The sequence below is a fragment of the Salvia splendens genome, chromosome 19 (assembly GCF_004379255.2).
Source record: "Salvia splendens isolate huo1 chromosome 19, SspV2, whole genome shotgun sequence".
In the NCBI taxonomy this organism is placed as follows: domain Eukaryota; kingdom Viridiplantae; phylum Streptophyta; class Magnoliopsida; order Lamiales; family Lamiaceae; genus Salvia; species Salvia splendens.
In genome coordinates, this window is record NC_056050.1 from 2,411,592 (window position 1) to 2,433,374 (window position 21,783).

At 41.4% G+C, this 21,783-nt stretch overlaps 2 protein-coding genes across 2 annotated transcripts; both read right to left on the reverse strand.

Moving 5' to 3' along the window:
• Positions 1-5,334: 5,334 nt before the first annotated feature.
• Positions 5,335-6,743, reverse strand: LOC121779964 (NAC domain-containing protein 2-like). Its single transcript, XM_042177455.1, has 3 exons — positions 6,495-6,743; positions 6,129-6,406; positions 5,335-5,995 (listed from the first exon to the last, which is right to left on the reverse strand). The coding sequence occupies exons 1-3, from the start codon at positions 6,655-6,657 to the stop codon at positions 5,576-5,578; spliced, it is 861 nt and encodes a 286-aa protein (XP_042033389.1). The 5' UTR covers positions 6,658-6,743; the 3' UTR covers positions 5,335-5,575.
• Positions 6,744-16,791: 10,048 nt separating this feature from the next.
• On the reverse strand, positions 16,792-21,776 carry LOC121780140. The gene is made up of 4 exons (XM_042177662.1): positions 21,577-21,776; positions 21,390-21,519; positions 17,162-17,254; positions 16,792-17,073 (listed from the first exon to the last, which is right to left on the reverse strand). The coding sequence occupies exons 1-4, from the start codon at positions 21,774-21,776 to the stop codon at positions 16,792-16,794; spliced, it is 705 nt and encodes a 234-aa protein (XP_042033596.1).
• Positions 21,777-21,783: the final 7 nt, after the last annotated feature.

Consider the following 21,783-nt stretch of genomic DNA (forward strand, 5'->3'; position numbering starts at 1 on the left):
GGACGGAGGGAGTATAAAATTATTATTTTGTTTTGATCGTTCAACAATTTTGCTACAATAAGATTTGATTTTCCGTGTTCATTCAACATTTGAGCTGCATTCAACATTTGAGCTGCAGGAGCAAGTATTTTAAGAGCTTCAGCAACGGAGGACGTCCCGGTGGACGTCGGACCGGCGTGTCGGACGTCCGCCATTAGGCGAGCGAGAGGCGGACGCGGACGTCGCTTGCGGACACCGCAGATCCGCGGCTTTCCGACGACGTCCGTCGGGACGTCCGCCATTGCGATGCCACGACGGACGTCCTGATTTTTGATTTTTTTAAAAACTCTATATATACGGCTCGTTGCAAACTCTATATATACCCCCGTTCGGCTAGCGGCAAACTATAGAGATTCAAGGCATAACATGTACTTCCTCCGTCCCAACTAAGTTGAGTCACTTCTTTTTATAACAAAAAACAAAACATTCAATCGCACTTACTTTATTCCACTATCTACTTTACTCTATCTTTATCTTTCCTACTTTATTCCTCTCTCCTACTTTTCAACACAATTTCTTAATCTCCGTGCCCAAAAGTTATGTCTAAACTTAGTTGGGACGGAGGGAGTACTTTGTTTAAATTGTTTTTTGGTTTGAGATGTTTTTTTATAATTTAAATATGTGTGCTTTTTTTTAAAAATAAAATCGTTGCATTTTTCCCGTATTCGTGTCCGAATTTTAATTCCGTAAATTGCAGATTTGTGAATTTGTGATTTTTTATTATTGTGGATGTCTGTCAGGATGTCCTTGGGGATGTCCGTCATTGTGCAGTGGGATGTCCTTATGACGTGGCAGTGCAGTGGGAGGTCCTTATGACGTGACATGAGGTGTTTTTGGGAAGTCCGTCGGGACATCCGCACCATTGCGGATGCTCTAATCTCATTCGAATGCCCGAAAAACACCATTAAGACAGTATTAATAATGCTGATAAGGACATCATGGGCCATGGGCAGTAAATCTTTTAAATTTGGGTCATTTAATAACAAAATTATTGTTTTTTGGTGCTTGGAAGTGATACTATCTATCTTCTATCGCATTAATTTCACTTCGTAAGTCTTTTTCTTGATTTCAATCTCTTATATCAACCAATTTACAATATTATTAAATTATGATATATGTACCAATTTAATACAATCATCACCAATTTAATTATCAACACATAGTCTATGCTACATCTACACCAATTGCACATAGTCTATGCTAAGTCTACACCAATAGCATATCTAGAAAATAAAACTCAAGTAGCTGAACACAGTGAAAAAAATTGTCACTAATGTTAGAAGATAAAGGTAGTGCAAGAATGAAAGTGAACCTCAACACTTTCTAAAATGTTGTTGTGGAGCTGCAACAATATAAAATCGGCGACAATAATTCTAAAAACCAAGTTTAATGAAATTTCCTATGGGCCAATGTTGAATAGTTGATCCCTACACGAACCGAGTAGGAGGAGGGAGGTGGCGATATTACGAATATTCGATTATTCTAAAAAAACGTCGAGAAATTGCGTGGAAGAGGGTGCAAAATGGGAAGGACCACATGCACCAAATTCGTACCCGATTGACACGTTGGTTAGGGCCAAATAGTCCAGCTAGCTAACTCCGACCCGTATTTTTGGACCACATTAATTTTGCTATACAAGAAAAGGAAAACATGTGTTATGATGTGTATGCATGCACCTATGCATGCACCTTAATAAATGGTGACAGGATAATCAAACTGACTATTGTGCCAAAAAAGCAAAAATATGTTACTCAAATTTATTAAATTAACTGCATTATTATCAGAACAATTGTTGTATTTCTTTTTTTTTAAATCTTGTTTATAATTATTTATATATGTTCAAATTCTGCAATAATTAATAGATTCCGTGTTCAGTATGACTATTTGGTTCAACTACATGAAAAGAAATTGAATCAAGAAAAGAAACAAAACAAAATAAAGAAGGAATCATTTAATAATTTTAAAATTTTTAATTTATTTGGTCTAGCACCAAAAATTAATTATAGTGGTGGAGAAAAGGCGACGAAAGAAGAATAGTGAGAAAATCCAAATATAGGGGGAATCTTGTATAAATTAATTTAATATTAAAAAATTATGAATGAAGACGTGAAGGAACAAATGTTGGTGAAATTTGTATTCTATTAAGTAGAGGATTGAGGAACTCAATGTGTGTTTCAAATTTCAATAATAATTTAAGGATTTGATTAACTCAATGTGCGTTGTCAGCGTTGAAGTCTCACATTAATAAAAATCTTTCTCCTTCAAAAAATAATCAGAATTCGAGTCAGTAAATATGCATTCCAAATTTCCAATCAATAATGCAAGAGTTTGAGTGATCAGTAACCCATGTGCATCCAAATCTCAAAAAAGATTTAGGGATTCAAGTCACCTATTTACATTTAAATTTCCAAAAAATGGATTAGTATTATTCAACTCATGATAATTTATTGTGAAAAATATGTAAACCAAACTAAATTAGACTTTAATTAATCAAGACAAAATAACACTCCCTCCGTCTCCTAAAATTAGAAACATTTGAAACGGCACAAATTTTAATGCAAAATTGGGAAAGTAAGATAAAGGTAGAAAGAAAAGTGTGTTAGTGGAAAATGGGTCTAACCTTTTTAGAGAGAAAGAAATTTTCTTAAATAGAAAGTTTATGTTTTTATGGGATGGACTAAAAAGGAACGAGTTTCTATTTTTAAGGGACGAATGGAGTAAAAAATAGAAAAAACTTCTATTTAAGAAAATTTATATCCCCCGTGATGCACTTTTTTCTACCAAATGGAAAAAATTATACCAAAAATTGTATATTTTCACATCGGATTGACATATAGTACGTAATAAACTTTTTGCTAAACATTAAAGTTTTACAAAAATTTATTTATTTATGCGTAAGATTAACATATACTAAAAGTTATTACCAAAAGTTGTATACGGACATAATCTCTAAACCTTTTTAACCGAACAGAAAAAGTTATTACCAAAAGTTGTATATTTCCGCATCGGATTGTCATACACGACGCTAAACTTTTTCTACTAAAAATAAAGTTTATACCAAAAAAGTATTCATTTATGCGTTGCATTGAGTAAATCGATACACATTGAAATAATTTTTTAACTTTTTCTGTAACAAAAGTTGTAAATATCCGTCATATACGAAGATAAACTTTTTCTATTAAAAATAAAAGTTATACCAAAAAAGTATTCATTTATGCGTCACATTGAGTAAATCGATACACATTGAAATAATTTTTTAACTTTTTCTACCGAACAGAAAAAGTTGTACCAAAAGTTGTAAATTTCCGCATCGGATTGTCATTTACGAAGATAAACTTTTTCTACTAAAAATAAAAGTTATACCAAAAAGTATTTATTTTTGCGTCACATTGAGTGTATCTACACATATTGACAAAATTTCGTAACTTTTTCTACCGAACAGAAAAAGATGTACCAAAAGTCGTATATTTTCGCATCGAATTGTCATATACGAAGATAAACTTTTTCTACTAAAAATAAAAGTTATACTACCAAAAATATTTATTATTGTGTCACATTGAGTATATTGATACATATTGACATAATTTCTTAATTTTTTCTATCGAACAGAAAAAGTCGTACCAAAAGTTCTATATAATACATTAAAACCCGTGCCGAACCAAATATTCATACTATTCAGGGACCGATGGAGTATTTCAATATTGATGGACATAATCTCTAAACTTTTCTACCGAATGAAAAAAGTTGTACCAAAAGTTATGTATTTTCGCATCGGATTGACATATAGTACGTGATCAACTTTTTCAACTAGACATAAAAGTTTTACAAAAATTTATTTATTTATGCGTAAGATTGACATATACATCAATAGCTACGTATATAATCTCTAAACCTTTTCTATCGAGCAGAAGAAGTTGCATATTTCCGCATCGGATTGTCATAAATGACGATAAACATTTTCTACTAAAAATAAAAGTTATACCAAAAAAGTAAAATTTATTAATGCGTCACATTGAGAATATCGATACACAATGACATAATTTCTTAACTTTTTCTACCGAACAGAAAAAGTTGTACAAAAAGCTGTATATTTCTGCATCGGATTGTCATATACGAAGATAAACTTTTTCTACCAAAAATAAAAGTTATACCAGAAAGTATTTATTTCTGTGTCACATTGAGTGTATCGATACATATTGACATAATTTCTTAACTATTTCTACCGAACAGAAAAAGTTGTACCAAAAGTTCTATATTCCCGCATCGGATTGTCATATGCAATGATAAACTTTTTCTACTAAAAATAAAAGTTATACCAAAAAGTTATGAGTCACATTGAGTATATCGATACCAATTGGCATAAGTTCTAAACCTTTTCTACCGAACAAAAATAGTTGTACCAAAAGTTTTGTATTTCTACATCGGATTGCAATATACGATGATAAACTTTTTCTACTAAGAATAAAAGTTATACCAAAAATTATTTATTTATATATCAGCTTGACGTATACACCTCTAAACTTTTTCTACGGAAGAGAGAAAATTGTATCAGAAGTTATCTATTTCTACATTGAATTTGACATATACAGTACATCAGTAAATCTTTTCTACTATCAGTTATACCAAAAATTATTTATTTAAATGTTAACTTGACACACATTTAACTTAATCTCTAAATTCTTTCTGCTGAATAGAAAAAATTGTACCAAAATGACATATATATGGACATAATCTCTTAAATTTTTTCTACTTAACACAAAAAGTTGTACAAAAAAATATATTTCTTCGTTGCATTGATACATATATATGTCGATACCGATTGACATAATCTCTAAACATTTCTCTAATCATTTTATTTTCTTAACTTTTTACTATTGAAATGAAAAGTTGTGGCATAAAAAATTAATTATTTTTGAGTTGGAGGGTCATATATCAATACCCGCGAATTTAGTGCAACCAAGAAAAAAATAAGTGACAAATAAATATATTTGTTGAAAAAATAAGTGACAAATAAATATATTTGTTGAAAAAATTAAGTGAGAGAAATATTTCGATGCCGGAAGTAACAGATACCCTCCGAATTTAGCTATAACTAAGAAAAATATAAGTGACAAACAAATACTAGTATTTCTTCTACTTATGTTAACTAAGTACTAAAACAAATTAGTGAAACAGATACCATTTCTTAGATTAACTGATACTGCTAAACATGCAATTAATTACGAATATTATCTTTACCCTTTCTTTAATTGAATTTCTTAGATCAAATTAAGAGTCGTATTATAGCGTCACAAATTGGCTTAACAAAAAAATAAATTCCTTCTGTAATTACACTTCTAACTTCCATTTCCATAATACTAATGTTTTCCATCATTTTATACCAACCCAAATTACACTGTAAATAAAAATTTAATTACCCACTAATGACTATTACATGACTGTCTGACTTAATTAAACCCCCTCACGGCTCACACGTGCACACTCATAGACCCAAGTCTCCTGTGCCACGTGCGACCCAAACCCTCTCCACGCCGGCTCAAAACGGCTTGCTCATATACGGCGCGAACACCTCCTGCATCGCCTCCATCTGATAATTCCCCTCCTGAAACGCCGACCCGATCATCCCGCTTACGCCGCCCATGAACCCGAACGGGAAATCTCTCTCCCACTCCGCCAGCTTCGGCGCGCTCTCCACCTCCGGCGACAGCACGTGCTCGGAGCCGCTCGAGTCCGTGTGCAGCCGCGGCATCGAGTCGGAAGCGTCGAGGTACATGAAGTCGTCGTACACCACCGCAGCCGCCTCCGGCATCGCCTTCAGAATCGCCGGCTTCTGGTCGTCGTCCTCCTCCGGCTCCGTCATATTCCGGCTGATCACGTTCCCCTGCTGCTGCTGCTGCTGGCGCCGCTCGATCGTCCCCTTTTTGTTGTAAATTCGGCACAGCACCCAATCATCCAGCTGTAGATCGCAAAATTAGCTTCAGTTTCAATCGAATTCAGCAATGAATCAGCTAATTCAGAGCTGCAAATGCTTAATTAGTTTCAATTTCAATCGAATTAAGCGATAATTTAGTCAATTGAGAGCTACGAACCCTAAGGCTATTGTTCTTCTTCCGAGCGGAGCGGTCGACGTCGGCGAGGCGATACTCGTGCATAATCCAATTGGTCTTCTCGCCTCTCGGCGCCTTGCCGGAGTAAAACACCAGCGCCTTCTTAATTCCGACGGATTTCGGGTGACCGATCGGCTTGTCAGCGCCGGTGGCCTTCCAGTAACCGCTCCCGGCGGCGCGATTTGGCCGGGAGCCGTTGGGGTACTTCCGGTCCCTCGGCGAGAAGAAATACCACTCCTTCTCGCCGTACAGAGCCAAGCCTGCGAATCAATCAACAATGCAGCGGCGAATTAGGTAAACGAATTGACAAAATCGGAGGGAATTAGATGAAAATTCGCAGCTCAATACCTGGTAATTCCCATGGATCGTGCTTGTAGAGGTCGATTTCGGCGACGATTGGAACGGAGATAGGCTGAGAAGCGCATCTCCGGATCAGGTAGTGCATCACGAGCTCTTCGTCGGTAGGGTGGAACCGGAATCCAGGCGGTAATTGCAAATCGGCGGCGGCCATTGGAGGAATTTGATTTGAAAAAGATCTCTTTCTCGGAAATTGGGGGAAATGAGCTGTGGAGAGGAAAGAGGGATAGAGAGAGGAGGGGTTTTGTGAAACTTAAAACGCAAGAGGGGGAGGGGTATATATAGGGGGGAGGGGGACACGCGGCGGTTTCTAGAACACACGTGGATGATAAGGTAGCGGAGGGACACGTGGCGAGAGGACAAGTGGTGGGTCTGAGTGTAGTGTGATTCTGTCATGGCTTACGCAATAAATTTTGGACGGATTTGGGCAGTGAGGAATGGGTTGGGTGACACGTTGGAGGGTCATGCAATCGGTGGCATTTGGACCCTTGTTTTAACCCTTTTTCCTGTATCATTGCTCCATCGGTCCCATTAATTAATATAAATTTTAATACATATAATAAAAATTATATGGAAAAATTAGTGGAATTTAATTCTACTTTTATATATTACAATAAATTTAGTGGAATAAATTAGTAGAAAATGAGTGTGGAATGTGGAATTTATTACTAAAAAGTAAAAAAAAATAATGGTGTCAATCAATTAGGGACAAAAAAAAAGGTTGGTGTAAATTAATGGAGGAAGATTAGAAGTACTCCTTCCAATGATTTAAAGTGCTATTTTAATTTGGTATGATTTTTAAAAAATTATTTAGCTTTATAAAAAAAATGAATGGAATAAGTTAATGAAATATCTCTCTTTTAGTATTAGTTTTATAATGAAATATGAATGAAAAAAATAGAAATATAAAATCTGCATAGCAAAAATGATTTTTTGAAAAATTATGGACATGATAAAATGGCAAATAGATCTTTAAATCATGAAGGAAGACAGCGAAATTACAGTCGTTCTTACCCATATTCTAGATTAGAGAAACGATATGCTAATAAAAGAGTTTTACTATGTCAATTTTGAGCGTAGGAAAAGTTAATTTTACACTTTTTACTAATAAAATTATAAAACCCGCTTAAAACTTAGAGAAGATAAAAAAAACAATATCGCTTAAACACGATTCCTTTCTACTTTATGATATGCAATGCGAACATATTAGTACTAACAGGGGTGTTCGGTTGGCAAGATTAAATCTCATGATTAAATATGTACCATATTTGGTTCATAAAATTGAACTCTTCAACTTAATCCTAGATGGATAGTCTCATGATAATTAGTCATAACCTTCCCCTCCAACTAAAATAATCCCACGACTTAATCCTATATGGATAGTCTCATGATATTAGTCATGGCAACCGGACGTGTACCATATTAAATAAATTGAGTACTGAAGTCAAAGCGGTGGTGGCAACAACCGTCAATGATTAAAGGCCAACTATGTGTCGATCTTTGATTGTAGACCTCTTCTTTGATGACAAGTACTATTCCCTCCGTCCCGCACTACTCGCACGTTTCATTTTCGGCACGGAGATTAAGGAATGAGTGTATAGGAAAGTAAAAAATGACGGCTGTAGGTGAAAATTTTTACTAAAAATGTAAAGAGTGCAAGTAACTTGGGACGCCCAAAAAGGAAATAAGTGCGAGTAGTGCGGGACGGAGGGAGTACTTTCTAATTTCATATCATTAATTTTTTTTTGTTCATTGTCATATTTTGAATTATTAGATATGAGGTTGTAATTAACTTCTTAATATGGTATGTATAGTAGGTAATCAAATAGTACGTCACGCCATCGTTCATTAATGAAGAAGTTGACTATTGAAATTCCAAGCGACTATGAAATCATATGGTCACATGTAGTATTATATCCGGTCTAAAAATAGCGGGAATAGTTTTTGATCTTATATAACGATAAATAAGAGTATAAGACTAGTGAATTGTTAATGGATGTGGTATAAGTCTGCAAAATTAGTTAAAATGTATAAAATTAATTTTTTTTGGGTATTAGCAACATGGCGACGCATGACCCGCCCTATCAGAATGAGATGGCAGCAAGTCGTGTTGCACAAAGCCAATGGGAAAAGGTGTGATCGAGCGATGGATGGATGGAAAGTCGATAAACGGCTCGCAATTCGCACACGTCCCTCACAAGTCATAACTCATAAGAATTTTATTCAGTGATGTTTTGTGAGTTAATGGAGAGAAAGTAAAGTAAAAGAGAAGAAAAAGTAGATACATTGTTATTTCTATTTTATGAAACGTTTCATTTATATTAGAATAACCTAAAAAAAGGAAAACGTTTCATTTTTAATGGGATAGAGAGTAACTCATAAGGGGCGTGCATTGTTGGACTCGTCGAAATGCAAGTGGCAAGTCATTTTGTATATGATTATTCATTAGAGTTGATGGAGTACGTACTAAACAAGCCCAACAGCAGTAAAGCCCAAGAAAGAGTATCAGTTCGGCATGACTAAAGAGTTCAGTTCGGCACAACCAAAGAGTTCGGCCCCAGCCTACAGCTCGGTAAAAGCCAACCAATCAAACTCTGCTCTCAGGTCGGCATCAAGCTCTACTCTCAGATCGGCAAAAGCTGCTCGGCAATAATTCAGCAGTTCGGTCTCAGTATTCGACCGAACTGGGAGATAGTGGACTCATGCAGAACCTCCACGACCTCCACTACACCCACGATCTGTTTAGTGGTGTCAAGCAGTCATTAACTCATGCAGGATAGTGGACCCATGCAAGATCGCCACGATCTCCACGACATCCACTACCTAGTAAATAGCTGCATGCCACGATCTTGGTCCTTTGTATAAATAGAACCTAGATCAGATAGATAGGGTTACATTCTCTCGATCTCTAGAGATAAAATACAAAATAGCAAGTCTGTATTGTAAGCTGTAGAAAACAGATCAAGCAATACAACTCTGCCCTCTTTTCTTCCCGTGGACGTAGATTTACCTCAGTAAATCGAACCACGTAAATTCTCTGTGTCGTGATCTGCATTTTCCTGCATTCATCACTAACATCAAATTTTCGCCGACTCATCACTGGCGCCGTCTGTGGGAAACAGAGAACCAAATTTGTGATAAAAGCGAATTTTTGACCCTTTTTCCACCCCAAAAAAAAAAATGCATACCAGATCACACACTACCCGTAATACCGTTCGTGATAACCATGAGGAAGCTAGTCCAGCTCGCAGGTCTGAAAAACGGCCTCGGGAGACATCTACCTCCGGTTCTCACGAAGAAGGAACAAGCCACTCCAGGAGTCATCGCACCGAGTCTTCCCAGCAGCCCGATTTAAATGAAGCTGTCAAGCTGTTCTTGGCCGAGAAGCAGGAGGAGTTCTTAACCTTCCTGCAGAAGAGCCAACAGCCGGAGAAGACAATGGCGGATTCTCCCTCCTCATCCAGACATGAAAGTCACTACCGCAGTAGTGACGTGTCTTCCAGGAGAAAGAATCCTCAGCCCCGACATGTTCCTGTTCCTCCTCGGTACCGGAACCACATGAGAACTCCATCTCCTCCGTGCCGAAGAGATGTCGGGTTCGCCATGTACGGAGCATTAAAGACTCCGTTCTCGGACGATATCACCCGAACTCCTTTGCCGCGGAACTACCGGACACCGTCAATGACTTATGACGGGCTGGTGGATCCTCATGACTTCTTGGGACGCTATCAGTATAATATGGCGAACCAGGGTCTCAATGAGGTCCATATGTGCAAGCTGTTCCCCGAGCTGCTCATCGGGAACGCCAGAAGGTGGTTCGACAGCCTTCCTCAAGGCAGCATTAGATCCTACCGAGATCTAATGGATGCTTTCCACAGGAGGTTCTTTCAGAAAGCGGAAGCCCGAATTACTTCGGCTCAGCTGCTTTCTATACGTCAAGGTCGCGACGAAAAGATCAGCGACTTCCTGACGAGATTCCACAAGGAATGCCTACAAGTAGATGATCTCAACGATCTACTTGTCATTTCGGCATTCCAAAATGGAATCCTGCCCGGAGCTCTCTACAGAAAGCTCGTGGAATGCAGTCCGCAAACAGCTCAAGAGATGTGGGACATTGCGGACCAGTTCTCCCGTGCCGATGAGGCAGACCGTCGAAAACGGTCTTTAGACAGCTCATCTAGAGGAGACGAAAAGAAGCCCGATCATAGCGATCAGAGGCTTCCTCGCCGAACTCCTTTTGAAAGAATTCAAAGGGCACCGGTACAAGGCAGATTGGGACCACGTCTCAATCCTGAGAAGCCGCCCGCTCAGTTCGTACCATTAAACAAGTCAAGAGCGGAAATTTTCGAACTACATTCCGATATGTTCGAAAAGCCAAGACGGATGACGAAATCGGCCGCGCGCCGACCTCAGGATCAATATTGCTCCTTCCATCAAGACTACGGTCACGATACCGAGGAGTGCCGACATTTGGCTGCAGGTATTGATGCCCTTGTGAAAGCAGGGACGTTAAAAAAATACCAAAGCAAGCAGCCGAAAAAGAACAAAAAGCAGGGAGGTGCGAACTGCGCCCCTCAGGATCCGAAAAGGCAACAGGATCCCGAAGACGATAACGAGCCGCAATATGATGGAGTAATCCTAACTATTGACGCTCTCCCTGCCGGGAAGACTAAATCGTCTCTGAAGTCATAGAGCAGAAAAAGGCTTTTGACGAGCTCAAAAGTTATTTAGCCGAGCTTCCAATTCTCTCTGCTCCAACAGATGCCGAAGTGATTTTCTTATACTTAGCGGCATCCGATCAAACCATTAGCGCGGTGCTTGTACGAGAAGAAGGCCTAAAGCAGTTTCCCATCTACTTTACAAGCCGAGCATTAAGAGGTCCAGAAACAAGGTATCAACCTCTGGAAAAAATTGCTCTGGCGTTAGTAAATGCAGCAAGGAGACTGCGGCCATACTTCTATGCTCACAAGGTATGCGTCTTAACCGATCTGCCTCTTCGGCAAGTTTTGACCAAGCCAGAAGCATCAGGCAGAATCGCCAAATGGGCCATAGAGCTGGGAGAACACTCAATCGAGTTCCTACCTCGGAAAGCCATCAAGGGACAAGCCTTGGCAGATTTTCTTGCAGAGGCCAAGTTCGATCAAGCAATCCCTGTCATTGCCGAACAGAAAAATTCTGCCAATACCGAACTAGCACAGCCCTCGGAATCCAAAGTAGAGCCGCCAGACTGCTGGAGCGGATTCGTAGATGGAGCTTCAAACAAGATGGGAAGTGGAGCTGGTATTTTACTCGTCGCTCCCGACGGACACGAGGTAACCTACTCACTTCGGTTCCTATTCCCCACTACTAATAATGAAGCCGAGTACGAAGCCCTCCTGGCCGGACTCCAGTTAGCGCAAAGTCTGCTCGTCAAATCTCTCAAAGTCCATTGTGATTCACAAGTCATAGTAAATCACATGTTGGGTACAAGTGAAGCCCGTGACGAGAGAATGAAGAAGTATTTGGACAAAGCGCAAAACCTCAGCCGAAGTTTCTCCTATTTTCGGATAATCCGCGTTCCCAGAGCGGAAAATAGCCGAGCAGATACCTTAAGTAAGTTGGCCTCAGATCCGAGCTCAAAGGCGGAAGAATTAATGCATCGAAGCATTGATGAAGCCGAGGTACATTCAGTATCCAGCTCGCCGAACTGGATGACGCCGATCTTGCAGTATCTGGATCAAGGACAATTGCCCGAGGATAAGAGAGAAGCTCGGAAGATCACATGCCGAGCACTTCGGTACGAACTTCATGAAGGAGTCCTCTTTAGAAAGTCTTACCTCCAGCCGTTATTGCGGTGCGTAGGACCAGAAGAGACGGACTACATCCTCAGAGAAGTTCATGAAGGATCGTGCGGCAGCCACATCGGAGCTAGAGCTTTAGCTAAAAAAGTTCTAAGATGGGGATATTATTGGCCAACCTTGGTACAAGAAGCAGTGCAGCTCGTCAAGACATGCCCGAAGTGCCAAATCCATGCAAATATCCCAAGGATGCCGCAGACCGATCTATTCACTATGCAAAGCCCTTGGCCTTTCATGCAATGGGGCATAGACATAGTGGGACCACTTCCTCAAGCTCCTCGGCAAATGAAATTCCTAATCGTTGCCGTGGACTACTTTACAAAGTGGGTGGAAGCTGAACCATTAGCTACGATAACGAGCTCGAAGGCATTGGATTTCGTCTGGAAGAACATAGTGTGCCGATTTGGCATACCCCACATCCTCATCTCGGATAACGGGACTCAGTTCACCGACAAGACGTTCAAGAATTGGTGCCAAGAGCTGAATATTCAACAGCGGTTCACTTCGGTCTCTCATCCACAAGCAAACGGACAAACGGAGGTAACAAATCGTATCCTGGTGAAAGGGTTAAAAGCTCGGTTAGAACAAGCCAAAGGACAATGGGTAGAAAATCTCCCTCAAGTCCTATGGTCCTACCGAACTACACCCACAACCTCCAACGGTGAAACTCCGTACAGTCTTGTGTACGGCACTGAAGCCGTGATTCCGGTGGAGATCGGCGTACCCAGTCCCCGAACTCTAAATTTCTCCTCAGAAATGAATGACGACGGACTGAGAGCCGAGCTAGATCTTGCCGAAGAAAGAAGAGAATTGGCATGCATAAAAGCAGCCAAGTACAAGGAGCAAGTAGCCCGGTATTACAACCAAAGGGTGAAGAAGCTACAATTTCAAGTGGGAGATCTCATCTTGAGAAACAACGAAGTAAGCCGAGCAGAAAAGCTGGGCAAGCTCGAACCCACATGGGAAGGTCCGTATCGGGTGTCAGAAGTCCTCGGCAAAGGGTCTTACAAATTGGCTCACATGTCAGGAGAACAGGTACCCCGAACATGGCACATTTCCAACCTCAAAAAGTTCCATTTGTAAGAGACAGTCCGGTCAGTCAGTCTTGAGTCTTGTTCAGTCAATGTGCTTTATTTGGTTTACTTGGTCTTTATTTGTCTCTGTGCGTTTTGTCTATATGCGTTTTGTCTGTCTCTGTGCGTGTCGTCTCTTACAAATGTTACTGAGGTATCTTGTTCTTCGAAGGCTGATCCCCTTCTTAGAACATATACAAGCTAAACGATTGTGAGTCAAAGCTTCTACAGAAGATACAAGACCACAATTCAGCTTAAACAAGCAGTTCGTCTGAAACGAGCTGCAATAAGCCAACGATTGTGAAGTCAAAGCTTCTAAAGAGGATACAAGACCACAATTCAGCTTAAACAAGCACTTCGTCTGAAACGAACTGCAATAAGCCAACGATTGTGAAGTCAAAGCTTCTAAAGAGGATACAAGACCACAATTCGGCTTAAAAATCAAGCACTTCGTCTGAAACGAACTGCAACGAAAGTCCGATTCTCGCGATAAAACTTGCCTGAATTAGGACAAGGGAAAGTCCGATCCACGCGATAAAACTCGCCGAATTAGGACAAGGGAAAGTCCGATCCCCAAATTAGGACAACGGAAAGTCCGATCCGAGCGATAAAACTCGCCAAATTAGGACAACAAGCTTAGTCCGGTCAAAGATGTTTATTTCATCAGACCAAAGACGAGTCCAGTCAAAGATGTTTATTTCATCAGACCAAAGACGAGTCCGGTCAAAGAAGAGTTCACTTCATAAGACCGAGGACAAACATCAACTTACCCCGTACCTTTATTCAGAATGCCGAACTAATTCACTTCGCTTTCCGGGGGGGGGTAGTGATGGAGTACGTACTAAACAAGCCCAACAGCAGTAAAGCCCAAGAAAGAGTATCAGTTCGGCATGACTAAAGAGTTCAGTTCGGCACAACCAAAGAGTTCGGCCCCAGCCTACAGCTCGGTAAAAGCCAACCAATCAAACTCTGCTCTCAGGTCGGCATCAAGCTCTACTCTCAGATCGGCAAAAGCTGCTCGGCAATAATTCAGCAGTTCGGTCTCAGTATTCGACCGAACTGGGAGATAGTGGACTCATGCAGAACCTCCACGACCTCCACTACACCCACGATCTGTTTAGTGGTGTCAAGCAGTCATTAACTCATGCAGGATAGTGGACCCATGCAAGATCGCCACGATCTCCACGACATCCACTACCTAGTAAATAGCTGCATGCCACGATCTTGGTCCTTTGTATAAATAGAACCTAGATCAGATAGATAGGGTTACATTCTCTCGATCTCTAGAGATAAAATACAAAATAGCAAGTCTGTATTGTAAGCTGTAGAAAACAGATCAAGCAATACAACTCTGCCCTCTTTTCTTCCCGTGGACGTAGATTTACCTCAGTAAATCGAACCACGTAAATTCTCTGTGTCGTGATCTGCATTTTCCTGCATTCATCACTAACATCAAATTTTCGCCGACACTTCATAAGACCGAGGACAAACATCAACTTACCCCGTACCTTTATTCAGAATGCCGAACTAATTCACTTCGCTTTCCGGGGGGGGTAGTGATGGAGTACGTACTAAACAAGCCCAACAGCAGTAAAGCCCAAGAAAGAGTATCAGTTCGGCATGACTAAAGAGTTCAGTTCGGCACAACCAAAGAGTTCGGCCCCAGCCTACAGCTCGGTAAAAGCCAACCAATCAAACTCTGCTCTCAGGTCGGCATCAAGCTCTACTCTCAGATCGGCAAAAGCTGCTCGGCAATAATTCAGCAGTTCGGTCTCAGTATTCGACCGAACTGGGAGATAGTGGACTCATGCAGAACCTCCACGACCTCCACTACACCCACGATCTGTTTAGTGGTGTCAAGCAGTCATTAACTCATGCAGGATAGTGGACCCATGCAAGATCGCCACGATCTCCACGACATCCACTACCTAGTAAATAGCTGCATGCCACGATCTTGGTCCTTTGTATAAATAGAACCTAGATCAGATAGATAGGGTTACATTCTCTCGATCTCTAGAGATAAAATACAAAATAGCAAGTCTGTATTGTAAGCTGTAGAAAACAGATCAAGCAATACAACTCTGCCCTCTTTTCTTCCCGTGGACGTAGATTTACCTCAGTAAATCGAACCACGTAAATTCTCTGTGTCGTGATCTGCATTTTCCTGCATTCATCACTAACATCAAATTTTCGCCGACTCATCAAGAGTGTTTTTAGTTTGGTCGAAAGATTGTTTGAATTAAATTTTTTATTCACCAGTCATGATTGACTCAAAAAATACTTATCGGGCATTTCAATCCCCTCAGCTAATGGTTAAAGTTTATTTTATCAGCAATGTAACTTATATAGTACATAATATGTAATTTTATATATTAATTATGTAAATATTTTATTTAGTAATGCTACATTTTACGTTTTAATGAAATACTTACTATGTCCGCGAATAGGAGTCGTTTTTTCATTTTAGTCTATCCGCGAATAGGAGTCCCGATTCAGTTTTACCATAAATGGTAATAGGGGAAACAAGAAACGTGTGTCAAACATCATAACATGGTACATCTTATTCGTATGCATTGCAGTTCACATATTGTGCATTATATAGTTAATAACATCCATTACTCGTGACAATTTGGTGAATTATTTGTATCGTTTTATAATTTGTTATTAATGCGTACGTACTATACCATAGCCCCTAAGCTTATTAAACCCTTAGGGGAAACAAGAAACGTGTGTCAAACATCATAACACAACACATCTTGTTCGTATGCATTGCAGTTCACAAATTGTGCATTATATAGTCAATTATATCCATTACTCGTTACCATGTGAAGATTACATACGTGTCTACGTACTATACCCTAGCCCCTAAGCTTATTAAACCCTTAGGAGAAACAAGAAACGTTTGTCCAAACATCATAACATGGTACATCTTATTCGTATGCATTGCAGTTCACATATTGTGCATTATATAGTCAATTATATGCATTACTCGTGACCATGTGGTGCATTATTCGCAGATACCAAAATGTGGCAGTTACTTTTCCGTCAAATGTCAATAATAACCCTGTAATGCATACAATCACCTTCTATAATGCAACACAGAACCAGTTTTATAGAATCAATCTGATCCGTTGATGCCTTAGATCTAATGCGTAATATTAAGAAGGAAAAAGGATCTAAGATGTGAAAAGGAAATAACGTTCCCCTATATATATATATATAGATCCATGATCAATTGAGATTTTTAGGCTAATTGAGAAATGAGATGCAATCTCAGCCACTCATTTTTATTAAATGAGTGGTCCAGAATTTGCCACATGAAAAATATTTTTAGATTAATTAATTATAAAAGGACAGAAAGGTAATTTCATATTTTAATTAGGGATTGTGAGGGTGCTGGTGTGTGTGCTTCGTGAAGTTGGCTTCAACAATGGTGGCTTCCAGCGCTTTCAGAGCGCTCCCGATCTCCGCGAAGAGCTCCGGCCGATCGTCGCAACAGATCGACGACTTGATCTGCTCCGATCCGTCTTCAATCTGATCGACGATTACCTCGTCGATCTCGCACGGCACGCCGCTGCTGATTTTGCTCGCCTCCTTCGCCCTCAGCCGCTGCTCCTTCACGTGATCCACCACGTGCCCCAATGGCGCCGCCTTGTCCATCTATATTGATCGGAATCGGTCAATTCAGTGAGAATTTTGATTCGATTTTGATTCGATTCGAGAGAGACAGAGAAAGAGGGGAAAATACCTTTTCGGATTTAGGGATGAGTTTGCGGAGAGTTGAGCGATTTAGGGATGAGTTTGCGGAGAGTTGAGCGTTGATTCTGTCTCTGCGGCGTTTCTCGGATGTTGTTTATTTGTTGAAATCTGCGGCATTGGCTGTTGGTTTTTGGGTGAACAAATTTGCTGCTGACATTATATTGAAACTTCAGTTGTAGACATTTGCTGTTGACATGTTGAAATGTAGGAGATTCTGGTTTGTTGACATTGTGAATTGAATATGAAAATTTAGGATGACATTTTGTAGGTGCCTTTGGAGGTCTGTTGACATATTGACATTTGCGTTGCTAGTGACATTTCTTTGAAATTTATGAATACATTATGGGATGTTTTTTGCTGACATTTGTGGAATTAGCATGAGAACATACCTTGACCTTCGTAAGACAACTCCATAAAATACCAATTTGGTAGATGAGATTGTATAGAATATTAACATGTCATGTCAACTACGGTACATATCGTGTCAACTACACGTACAAGCTATGTCAACTGTGTTACAAGCCATGTCAACTACACGTACAACCATGTCAACTGCACATAGAAACCATGTCAACAACAATTATAAGTCATGTCAACTAGACATACAAGCTATGTCAACAATCCGACACATTAAAACACGAAATGACACTTATACCCCCGTGTTGACATAATGTGATAGCTGTAGACATTTCGTTAATCTTGTGGATTAGTGGCTGAGATTGCATCTCATGTCTCAATTTAGCTAAATAATCTCAACCTAACAGCACCCTATATATATATATATATATAGGGATGTATTCATTTCCTTTTTGCATATTTTCTCCTTTTTCCTTCTCAATCTCAGCCCCACGATTTTGTCATCCGACGGTTAGATTAGTGCCACGTGTCATTTAATAATGCAGATTTTTCGTTGAATAATGCACACCGACTAATAATGCACCATTATAGTGTAATAATGCAGATTTTCAGTTGAATAATGCACACCGACTAATAATGCACCATTATAGTGTAATAATGCAGATCATCTGGACCGTTGATGAATGAGATCTAACGGCTCATATTGAGAAGAATAAAGGATATAAGGGATGAATAGGAGAATAACATTCCCCTATATATATATATATATACAAGTGAGACCCATATTCCACTAACTTTTTCCATCCATTTTTTTTAAAACTCGTGCCGCACATAAATAAGATTCCTAATGGCGGACGGAGGAAGTAGTATTTATTTTTTTAGTCGCATATCTATTTAATTAGAATCTACACTTATAAACTATATAAAATATAAATAATTAAACAAATAAGAAATGTGTTTTAGGCCATCCACAATAGGAATAGCCCAGCAATAGCCCAGCCATAGCCTAGCCACTGCCACATCATAAGCACTAAAAATCCTCCTGCCACATCATAAATAGCCCAGCCATAGCCTAGCCACATCATAAATAGCCCAGCCACATCAATAGTCACATCACTAATAACAATTATATAAAATGACATAATTAACAATCACACAATATACGGAATTTAATTTACGAGACATATACGAGAAACATTAATAATACTATTAAAAATTTAAAAAGTACAATAATTTGAAAATATTACAATAATTAAAAAAAAGTACAATAATTTTTTAAAAAAAGTAAAATAATTCACTCCTCGTCGCCGTCGTCGTCTCCTCCGTCGCTGTCGCTACCATCGCCTCCGCCTCCGTCGCCGCCGCCTCTACTCCCGGCAGCTTCCCTCCGTGCCGCCTCCAAATCCTCCTGCATGCTCATGAGCAATGTTTGAAGCAAACTCTTCTCCACGGGGTCCATCGCCGCCCGCCATTCGGCCATCGTCTTGACCATCTGAGCGCGCATTTGTTGACGCGCGAAGAATTTGAGATCCGCTGTGGATTGGCCAAGGGGGATGCCGACTGGACCTCCTGTGAACCCCCGGCGACCCCCTCGCCTCCCGTTGAGCCCGCCTGTGCCCAACCGGGCGAGTACGGCGAGCAAACGAACGAAAGGTCGGGACCTCCTGGGCCGTCTCAGGGAGGTCGTGGGAACCACCGCTACTGCCGCTGAAATCACCGGAATAGTTCAGCCGTTGCTTCTTCGGCCAGCCAGAGTCGACACCTACTCGGAACTTTTCGGAGTCGTTCAACACAAGATAGCAGTTCCAGTAGGTGAAGTCCTTGTACACCCCCTTCAGGGGGAAGGCTTTCTCCGCTATCCTCCTGCAGTCGTCCTCAGTTTGCCCACTGCTCATCATGCGGAGGGCGTTGGTGTACAAGCCCGAAAATCGGGAGACCGCAACCCTGATTCGGTCCCACGCCTTCCGGCAATCCTCCCCATTGCGTGGCCTCCCCTCCGGGCAAAACCTCTGGTAGGCTGCTGCTATCTTGCCCCACAAGTTGACGATCCTCTGGTTGTTCGAAACGAGAGGATCGTCGCAAACACTCACCCACGCCTTGGACAGCGCGACGTTCTCCGCGTCCGTCCACCTCCTCCGTACCGCGTTGTCGTCCTCACCCGGCTGCGAGGACTCGCCGACCCTTTTCCCCTTGCATTTCTTCTTTGGGGCGCCCCGACCCCGCCCTGCGCCCCCCGTTTGAACGGGAGCATCCGGAATACCGGAAAGATCTATCCCCAAGTCATCGAAGGAGAAAGTGTCAAACTGGGCCGGAGGCGCAGCCTCCGTTGGCGTCGATGTGTGCGACGAACCAGTCCAAAAATCAAAACTGGGGCGATAGACGTCCCCCGGTGTCCCCTGTGTCGCGGGCGTCCACTGCGTCGCCGGTACCCCCCCGGGCATCATCTGCATCCCGGGTGCCCACCCCGGCATCTGGACACTGGGTGCCCACCCCGACATCGCCGGAAACGCCCCCGGTGGACTCCCCCCAGCTGGTATCCCGGGCATCATCTGCTGCCACAGGTACATGTTTTAGTATGGGTGCATCTGACTCGGGTGCATCTGACTCCATCCACCTCCCACAGGGATCGGGGGAGTTTGAGATCCGCTACTCCCTGAAGTAGGCTCGTTGTTGAGATCCATTTACCGTTGTTGATCTTGTACAGAAATTTAGATAGAGAGAGTACTCGTTAATACAAGTGGTGCGAATGAAAATGACAGGCAAGTCGCGTATATATAATGTTTCGGAAAAAAAAATAAAAATAAAAATTCGCGCTAGGCGATCCGGACGCTGCAATAGCGCCTAGCGCACCGCCTAGCGCCGCGGAACCGCTGAGCGCTAGGCGGTTTTTTATCACGAAATCCGCTAGGCGGTTGCAATAGATCGCCTAGCGCCGGCGCTCGGCTAGGCGGTGCGCTAGGTGTTATTGTGGATGCTCTTATAAATAATGAAACATGTGACATGAATTAGAGATAAGATTGCTTGTTATGGATGACTAATGAGTAATAGCTGTCTGACTCAATTAATGATTAATAGATGACTAATGAGTAATAGATGACTGACTCAACTAATGATTAGGTGAGTCTCAAACTCAACTAAAAGCTAAGGGTGTTCACTATAAGGCGGACACGCCTAATAGTTCCGTCCCAGTTTTTGTCCATAGCCCCAATTTTGTTGTCTATAGCCCCAAAATTCTATTTCCGTCACTATAGTGGACACCTCCAATAGCCCCCAAATTTTATAATCAATTTTCATTTTTAAATATTTTTAGTTTCAATCAAGTGTAATTTAAATAATTGCAGTGTAAATAACTAGAATACGAGGTAATTAGGGCCGAATATTCGTTGTATTGCAAACCGATAAAATTATACAACGAATAATTAAAATAAAATACAACTACAAAACTCCGGCACCGTCTACTCGGTGTCGAAGTCGGCTTCCTCGTCTTCCTCTTCTTCTTCTTCTCCTCCCGCTCCTCCTCTCTCGCTGCTGCCGGCCGCGGTATCCCCAGGCGCATTATCAACCAACCCCAGTCGACTCTCAATCCGATTGATGAGCCTCTTGTAGACGTTCCTGACGTACGGGTCAATTTCCTCTGTGTATGACCTGCATACGTCTTGCAGTTGTTGCATCAACTGCACGTCTATGGTATTGGCCAATACCTCGTGAGGTTGCACCGTGGGCTGTGGGATTGGGGAGGGCTGTTGGATGCGCGATCCCGACGCGCCCGCCGATCGGCGGAAGGCCCTTCTACCCCCTCTGGCGCTGCGGATAGAGGCCTGTTGTCCCATGGGCCGTCGTCGCCTAGTGTGAGTATCGACTGGCTCTTCGACTTGTTCGTCGGACTGCTCGAACTCTTGGGATCCGTTTCCACTGCTGTAGTCGCTGGCAAGGTTGTGCCTTGTGCGCTTTAGCCCAGGAGCTGTTCCCACCTCGTTCGCCACGATCGACCTGAATTTCGGACAATCCGCGAGGACAAGATACTCTTCCCACAAGGTGAACTTCGACCAGCCCTCCGTGTGGTATTGGCCCTCAGACAGGTTCTTAACATCTGCTGCGCTGCGGCCACTCTCAGCGTGGCGAAGGTTGTTCTCGTATATGGACGTGAACCGCTTGGTCGCATGGAAAATCCTACCCCACTTTTTCCGGAGCTGTTCTGGGTCGCGCCTCTCGGCGCCGTCGGGTTTGAACTCCTCGTATGCAAACATGACGCGC